This window comes from Jaculus jaculus, chromosome 1, assembly GCF_020740685.1.
Source record: "Jaculus jaculus isolate mJacJac1 chromosome 1, mJacJac1.mat.Y.cur, whole genome shotgun sequence".
Lineage (NCBI taxonomy): Eukaryota > Metazoa > Chordata > Mammalia > Rodentia > Dipodidae > Jaculus > Jaculus jaculus.
In genome coordinates, this window is record NC_059102.1 from 1,009,849 (window position 1) to 1,017,927 (window position 8,079).

At 57.4% G+C, this 8,079-nt stretch overlaps 1 protein-coding gene across 1 annotated transcript; it reads left to right on the forward strand.

Annotated features, from left to right (window-relative positions):
• The first annotated feature begins 5,707 nt into the window (after positions 1 to 5,707).
• Positions 5,708 to 6,815, forward strand: Nkx6-2 (NK6 homeobox 2). Its single transcript, XM_004669651.2, has 3 exons — positions 5,708 to 6,113; positions 6,197 to 6,369; positions 6,564 to 6,815. The coding sequence occupies exons 1-3, from the start codon at positions 5,708 to 5,710 to the stop codon at positions 6,813 to 6,815; spliced, it is 831 nt and encodes a 276-aa protein (XP_004669708.1).
• Positions 6,816 to 8,079: the final 1,264 nt, after the last annotated feature.

An 8,079-nucleotide genomic window follows, 5' to 3' on the forward strand; every position in this document is an offset into this window, starting at 1 on the left:
GACTCAAAGGAGGACAGAAAAAAGTCCAGGTGAGCACTGGCCCAAGTCCAAATGGGGTAAACCAAGAGGGTGAGGAATGTGAAGATTTTTACCCCATGTAAGAAGTAGATGGGAGCAAAGGGGTGTCATTCAGGCAGGGAGTAAAGCCATGACTGGGAACCTTACAGAAGCCATGGGGACCTGAGCATACAGTTCCCCCAGTGAGACAGGGTGGGAAGATGTAGACGCCTGCATACCCAAACCACCCTTAAAGACTACAGAGACAACACTCCAGAACGGAGACCCAGCACAGAGCACCCTCTCAATGTTTGCATGTCAGAGCACAGGCTCCTGAGAAGCCACCCTGTACCCTCACACCTACTCTGGCCACTAGTTGAGCCTAGCATGTGTCAGCAGAAGACACCCAAAGCAAGGTATTCTAGTTTTTCTTTCTACAGAGACAAGGCCCCTTCTGGTCCCTGGGTGGCACTTGGATGTGGAGATTGCTGAGACCACATGACAAGGGGAGGTGCCATATATCCTTCCACTGTAATCTGCAACCACATGTTAAGCCAACCCTTAGCCATTGCTGGCACCTTGGCTTGTTACCACTCCAGCATCCCAGGTTCTTTAGTGTTGTGGCCCTAAGGTCACTGTGTTCTCATCCAATCCCTTGCATGGACATGGCACCTCCGTAGCACAATCAGCTAGCCTCTCTGAAGTCACCCTCCCTACGCATGGGCAAGCAGCGTTTTCCAAATGCATCTCTGGGGAGTAGGAAAGCTCTGTAGTCTCCCTCACCTTTGACATCATGCTACCAGCCCTTGATGACTCTTCCCTTCCATAAGATATGAGGGTAATTTATTGTCTGGCCCTCATGACTCTGCCTAAAGCACAGGGGAAAAGAATTTTCCAGTCCCATGTACCCTGTGCATGCCTCCTACTTGAGGAGGCTGCTCCTGCCAGGTTAGGATGACTCTGAGGCTGAGAAGTATAGGGAGACATGCCTGTGAACCCAGAACTCCTTAGAGTGGCTGGAAGAACATGCCACGGGTAACAGGTGTGGAAGGATAAGCTCCTGGGCACTGCTGAAAGCATTTCCCTTAGAAGAAGGTGGGGTCAGTTCAGCAGAATGATGAAAGAAACTCAAGCTTGGCTGGCAAACCCTGAGCTCTCTATACCTCCCCACAGCTATTGCATTTATCGAACTGATGACTTTTGTGTGTATATGGTGCATATGGTGATGTGCAAGCATGTGGAGGTCAGAAGTCAACATTGGGTATATTCCTCAGTCACTGTCCACCTTACTTTTTATTTATTACCAACTGAGCTATCTTCCCAGCTCCTGAATTACTTTTACTGAAATAAGAGAGATGGAGTGAGTGTGGTGGGGCTGGGGTGCAGAGTATGGTTCACAAGGCAGGAGATGCCTGGCTCTGTTCCTGGCAGGGTCCAGCAAAGCCAGAGGTACTGAAGGAAGAGTAGGGGATCCATGGTAGAGGCCAGGGAGTTTTCCCTTCCTTGCCACCTGGGTTCCTCCAGCCCTGCCTGATGACCAGGTTGTATCCTATCAGGAAGCAGTGGGCAGCCTTTTGTCCCTGTCCTACTTTGGCCTCACACCTTCATCCATAGCCTACCTTCAGCCTGCTGCTACCCTTGAATCCTGGAGCCTCACCTCAGTGTTCCCAGGGAATGTGTGTGGTGCAGATTCTCCTCCTGAGCCCTCCATGGGCCTTTCCTCCAAGACTCAGTTGTACCAGAGCCTCTGGCGGGGAATAACTATCTTCCTTCTGCCTACCCTCTCCCTCACTTCACTCTGACCAATTGCTTGCAAGCATGTGGGGTGGATCTCAAATGAAACTTTCATATCCCAGGATAAGGGGCTGAATGAAGAATGGGGCTCTGATATAATTCCCTCCAGATTAGAAGGTGGGGAGTCAGGCTGGCTTCTCCCTCTCCAAGACCCCCCTGTGTTACAGGCTTCTCCTCCCCAAACTCCAGCCTCTGGAACCCTTTGGAATGGCTGTTCTGGAACAGGTTTGCTCATTCAACAATATTTAAACAGTTCCAGAATCCCTAGAACACCAGGCTCTGTATCCTCCAGGGACCAGGAGTGGCAGGAGGCACATGTGCAGCAATGGGCCATGTGGAAGATGGGAGGCACAGAGTTCCCCCTTGGGACCTGTGGTCCCTTCCCCAGGCCATTGAACATTCCTGGGCATGGCTGGCCACCACACACTAGTTGTGCAGTGACGGCGCCGGTGAATACTGCCACTAGAGGGCGTGTGCGAGTGGATCCCATTCTCCTGTAGTTATGTTGGATTGCAGGCTCCTCTCTGTGGCAGCTTCATCTGGCAATCTCTTAGTGGGCCTCAACAGAGGTCCAGGTAGCAACCAGCAGCATCCATCCCATCTGCTCTGGGTGCCAGCTCAAGAGGATGCCCCTAGGTCAGGGTTCCTGAACTCCATCTCTTCCTCTTCATCCAGAGCAAGGTGGGTTGCAACCACAAAGATGACAGCTGCATTATCTCAGTAACTTTTTTTGTCCTTTTTGTCCATTAGCTCGGAGGAATGCACCTCCTTCTCCCAGGCTGTAACCTTGCTTGCGGTGTCACATGGGAGCTTTGGGAAGTGCTCTTACTTGGGCAAAGGACAAAGCCAGGGACCTTAACTGAAGGACTGCCCAAGACTCCAATGGGTGAGGCTAGACAGCAGCGACACAGTTGGCTAACAGCTTCAAATACGGGGTGGTGTCATGGCCTCGTCTAGCTGCCTGTTTTGCCAGAGATAGCGTCCAAGCCTCATTCTCGCTTGCAAGTCACAGTGACCTGTTCCTCCCACCCTGGGCAATGACTCTCCAGGTTACACACTGCCCATCCATGCCCAGCGGGTCACTGATTCACCCCTTCGGACCCAGGATATGCCAACCGGGCACATAGCAGATGGCCAACAAACACGCAAACACGGAAAGGGCGCTGCCAAGTGGACGGGCTCAGTCTTCCACCGCAGCTAAGTTTGCATTTGAAAGTGCCACAATCTTCCTCCCTGGCTGTCATCTAGATCTGGCGGTCCTTTCCCAGGCCACAGCGATGAAGCCCGCACTTTTCTGACTCCAGCGCCGTTTCCTTTGAAGATACCTCGAGGACCGCGACTAGGGTCGCAGGAGGAGATACTAAAAGCGAAATCCTGGCAAGGTCTGGAGTTCCCGGCGGGAGAGGAAGTGTAGCCTTTCTGTCCCCGCTAGCGGGAGGGAGCTCTGCTAAGCCTTCCTGGGCGAGGGAAGTGTCCCTGGCGCGCAAAAGCAGAACAGGGCACCTGCCGAGCGCAAGCTGCACCGAGGGCTCCAGCAACTCACTTCAGCCCCTGGCCACATCACATCCCTGCTCCCTGCTTCCCCGAAAGCTGCTTCATCTCTGCCTCCAGAAAGACTCTCAACTCAATTCCGCATGTTCCAGATGAAGGCGGGGTGGACCTGGCTGCTGACATAGATGCAGGGCCCCTGGAGCAGAGCAGTTACTGGAGATCTCCGGGAAAAGAAAGTCCTTGCGGGCTGTGACAGCAGCCCCAGCGCGGAACTGCGGCGTTCCCGCACCCTCTGGGCCCAGCCAGGACGGGAATCCTGTGGTGGCTGCCGGGCGCAGCTTTCCGAACTTACTTCCCCACGCTGCGCCCAGCCTGCTAAGCTGCCGCGGCCACCCACGGTTTGCTCCGTTGAGCAAAATCGGTAGAGCTACCGGTGTTTCCTCGGAGGAAGTGGGGCAATAACAAGACCAAGGGCGAGTCTCGGAGCCCAGTGGACCCATTGCCATCAGATTCCCAAGGGCCCTGCGCTGGGTGTTGTACAGAGCAGCTCCGCTCAGGCTGATGGGGGCAGCGGCGCCCAGGATCTGGAGAGTGCGAACCCAGCCCAGGAAGCCAGCTCAGCAAAACCTCCAGGCGCTGTGGCCCCCAGAACATGCGGGTAGGTGCTGCGTTCGCCAAGCCTTTCAGAAGCCAGGTTGTGCCACGAGCCAGGGCAACAACCGAATCCTCGCCCCCATTTCTTGCCAGAAGTGACTTTCACAACTTCAGCCTCATTGGAGAGAGCAGTGCAGTCGAGTCCCTGCCGTTAATGCATGAAACGAAAACGGGCCCTCTGAGGGAAGCAGCGGGAGTGGACACGAAGTCCTTAGAGGGAGATGCTAGGTCACTTTTTTCCGTGACAACAAAACCGTGACAACAAAACCTCAGAGGACAAGGTAAGATAGTTAAGTCGTTACTAACAAACTGCCCCACAGAGGCACACAGCCAATACCCAGATCCCCAGGAGAGGAAATTACAGAGCCTTTCCCACAAGTTGGGCCAAACCTATAATAGCATCAAACGCTATTCGGTATTACTCAATTAATACTCGGCCTGACAAAGAGGGTGAAAGCGACAGTGTGCCACCTTCTCAGAGCCTGCCTTGCACAGCTCGAGATGGCTGCTATCTCTATGGGGTGAGAGCTCTCTGTACCTAGAAGAGGACATTTGGGCCATGTAGGCCCCACAGGTTGGCCCAAAGCCCTCTGACTGCCTGCAAGACTTCAAGCATGTACCCATCTTAAGGCTTTGGACATACTGCCCTTAGCCCGCTAGGCTTTAGATGGCTGCGTCTCTGTCTTTCAGGCCAGAGCTGCCATTCCCGAGTGAACCGAACCGCTGATGGGCGAATTGTGGCCCTGGGTTGCAAAGTCATGCTCAGGTAACCTCCCCGGTAATCCCCAACAGGAGATCTCCCAACGGAGAGGTGGAGAGGTTCAGTTCCTCACCAGCCCATCGGGATCCGACACCAGGGACCCCAGAACGCTAATTAAGGAGGCCTTGCTAGTGATCCCAGTGCCGACAGCCTCACCTGACTGACATCCTTCCACGGTCTGTTGGTGGACTGGCTGAGTTGTGTGGGCCAAATCTAGCTATTCGGCCAGTTAACTCCACGTCCGGCTTCCTCTGACCTTCTGCGACTGGGACCCACATGGAGGGTTTTCCTTAAACTGTTCCTTGTGTCTTGCACCAAACCCAGCAGGGAGGCTCAGGGGCCTCGGTGTGGGGTGTGGGATATGGTCCCCAGTGGTGCCCCTTTGACCTTCGTGGCGTCCTACCACTTCAGACTCTTCCCAGAACCCGGCACACTGAGCGTGCAGAGAGATTCTTCAAATCTACATTCTTTCGGGCGATAAAATACGTTCTCGTATTTTTTCTTGATTTCCCATTAAAACCTCTGCCTAACTAAACTCCCATCCAACGGGATTTATTTCGCCCGAGGGAGATAAATCAGGGGGCAAATTTACAGCCCTGGAGGCACCTGCCGTGCTAATGGGCCATTCATGGAGTGCATGGCCCACGGGGACGCGCGCAGATGGGTGGACGCTGGCCAATGGCCGGGTCGCTAGTGCCTGCAGCCAATCAGCGCGTGCGCCGCGCCCAGGCCCCGTGGTTATCAGTGCATCCGTCCCGCGCGGCGCCGCTCCGACCGGTCCCGGAGCCGCCGCCACTGCCGGCACCGCCACCGGCACCGGCGCCTAGCCCGTGCGGGAGCCGTCCGTCTGCGCGCCCGCGGGGGCCGTCGGTGCCCGTCCGCACGGGCTGTACACGACCCAGCGCAGCTGGCGCCCGCTCGCGCCACGCGCAAACTTCCCCGGCCGGCCGGTGGCAGCGGGCGGCGGCAGCGGGGCCCGGATGGGCGCCCGGGCCCGCGGCGGCGGCGCCCATGGACGCTAACCGTCCGGGCGCGTTCCTGCTGAGCAGCGCGCCCCTGGCCGCACTGCACAACATGGCTGAGATGAAGACGTCTCTGTTCCCATACGCGCTGCAGGGTCCGGCCAGCTTCAAGGCGCCCGCACTGGGTGGCCTCGGCGCGCAGTTGCCTCTAGGCACTCCGCACGGCATCAGCGACATCCTCGGGCGGCCAGTGGGCGCGGCGGGAGGCGGCCTTCTGGGCAGCCTGCCGCGCCTCAACGGGCTTGCCTCGTCGGCCGGCGTCTATTTCGGGCCTGCGGCTGCGGTGGCGCGCGGTTACCCCAAGCCGCTGGCCGAACTGCCCGGACGCCCGCCCATCTTCTGGCCCGGGGTGGTACAGGGCTCGCCCTGGAGGGACCCGCGCCTGGCCGGCCCGAGTAAGTGGCCCGCTCGGGCGACGGGACGGGGCTGGATGCGGGCTGCCCGCGCGCGGGCTACGCTCACACACTGTCCTTCGCAGCCCAAGCCGGCGGGGTCCTGGACAAGGACGGCAAGAAGAAGCATTCCCGACCGACCTTCTCTGGCCAGCAGATTTTCGCACTGGAGAAGACTTTTGAACAGACCAAGTACCTGGCGGGCCCCGAGCGCGCGCGGCTCGCCTATTCTCTTGGCATGACGGAGAGCCAGGTGAAGGTGAGCGCGGATGGACAGGGACCAGTTCTGCCCAGGCTGGCCCTGGCGCCCGCGTCCTGCGAAAGGCCGACAAGCAGCCGCCTGGCCGCGGCCTCGAGTGCCCGGCGGGTCACCAGGGCTGCTCGCAGGCATATGGCGGGGTTGGGTGCGGCGAGCCTCCAAGATCTACTTGACAGCCCTTCTCCATCCCTCAGGTGTGGTTCCAGAATCGCAGGACCAAGTGGCGTAAGCGGCACGCGGCGGAGATGGCGTCGGCCAAAAAGAAGCAGGACTCGGATGCAGAGAAGATGAAGGTGGGCAGCTCAGACGCAGAGGACGACGACGAGTACAACCGGCCCCTGGACCCCAACTCAGATGATGAGAAGATCACGCGGCTGCTCAAAAAGCACAAGCCCTCGAACTTGACGCTGGTCAGCCCGTGCGGCGGCGCGGGGGACGCATTGTGAGGACGAGACCCGGGCGCAGAACCAGGGGTCGGGGCGCGCGGGGAGCCCGACGCCAGCTGCCCCCCCGCAGTGTGTATATATATTTTTACAGAATAAGTTATAAAGCGGGTGCGGTCTCGGCGTGGGGCGCAGAATGCGGGGTTCGGGCAGATCACTTTGTATAATCGAAATAAATTATTTAACACGACCCCGCCGGAGCCGAGGCCCCTGGGGCTCACTGTTTCTTCCGCACGGAGCCCGCACCTGGGAGCGGGCCGACGACGGGACTCTTCGGCCCCACGCAGCCCATCCTCCCTGTCCGTCCGTGCAGGGGGACATCCGGGGCCCCAAGCTTGCGCCGGGGGCCCTGGGCGCCGGGCAGCGGTAGCAGCAGCCCGCGGCAGCGCGGAGCCCGCGAGGCTGAGCGACGCAGCCTGGCGGAGGGAAAGAACCGCTGGGCGGAGCCGGACAGACTTGGGAGGCCACAGCGGCAGGCGTGACCTCAAGGCAGGTATGGCCCCCTCTCGAGCCCCTGGCCCGCCAGGCACCATACCACGCACCCAGACACATAAGAATTTAGTGGGGTAGACTTAGCAACATGCTGGAAAGGTCCCCAAAGGCGGACAGAACATGCACCCGTTTAGGGGAGCCTACACCTGAGGGGCCCTCGCCCTGTTTCCGAACAAGCCAACGTTGCCTCCCGGAGGACTGCTCCGGAAGCACTATTTTGAAATAATTCTTCAAAAGTCGTTTAACCAGAATATTACTTCCCACTTACTAAACTCACATAGGGTGAAATTAGGCCTGAAACCTGGCACCTTAGCCCTTTCATTAGCACCTTGATAGATTTTGTTCAGTGGCAGAAAGCACTGTTTCATTAAGGCTAGGTCCACAGATATTCTGTGAATCCTGGTGGAGCTGCAGCTCAGCCGCTGCCGGTGTGTTAGCAGCCCCTAGCACTGAGGGCCGGCTTCCCAGAGACCAACACAAGGGCCTCCAGCACACTGGTTCTCAGCCTAAGCTGGACCCATCAACCACGCTGCAGGGGCTGCAATTCTCCACAGTAACCCCCCTCTCAGTTTCGAGTGCTCTACCCCATCAGAGGTTGGACCTTCACACATTTGAGTGTGGAGTTTCAACGCCATGCATTACACAATTTCTCTTAGAAGGTATTTTTAAATATTTATGAGAACCATGAAAAGCTTAAGTTTTGTTTTGCTTTTTGTAATGTGGCTATACCACCAGGATACAGAAATTGCTGCTTTTGAGTCACTGGCTGATTTTC

Excerpts from the sequence above, each read along its gene's own strand:
- Nkx6-2 (XM_004669651.2), top strand. The coding sequence starts at position 5,708 with ATGGACGCTAACCGTCCGGGCGCGTTCCTGCTGAGCAGCGCGCCCCTG. Across the intron at positions 6,114-6,196 it reads CCCGCGCCTGGCCGGCCCGA|CCCAAGCCGGCGGGGTCCTG; the intron begins GTAAGTGGCCCG and ends TGTCCTTCGCAG. Across the intron at positions 6,370-6,563 it reads TGACGGAGAGCCAGGTGAAG|GTGTGGTTCCAGAATCGCAG; the intron begins GTGAGCGCGGAT and ends TCCATCCCTCAG.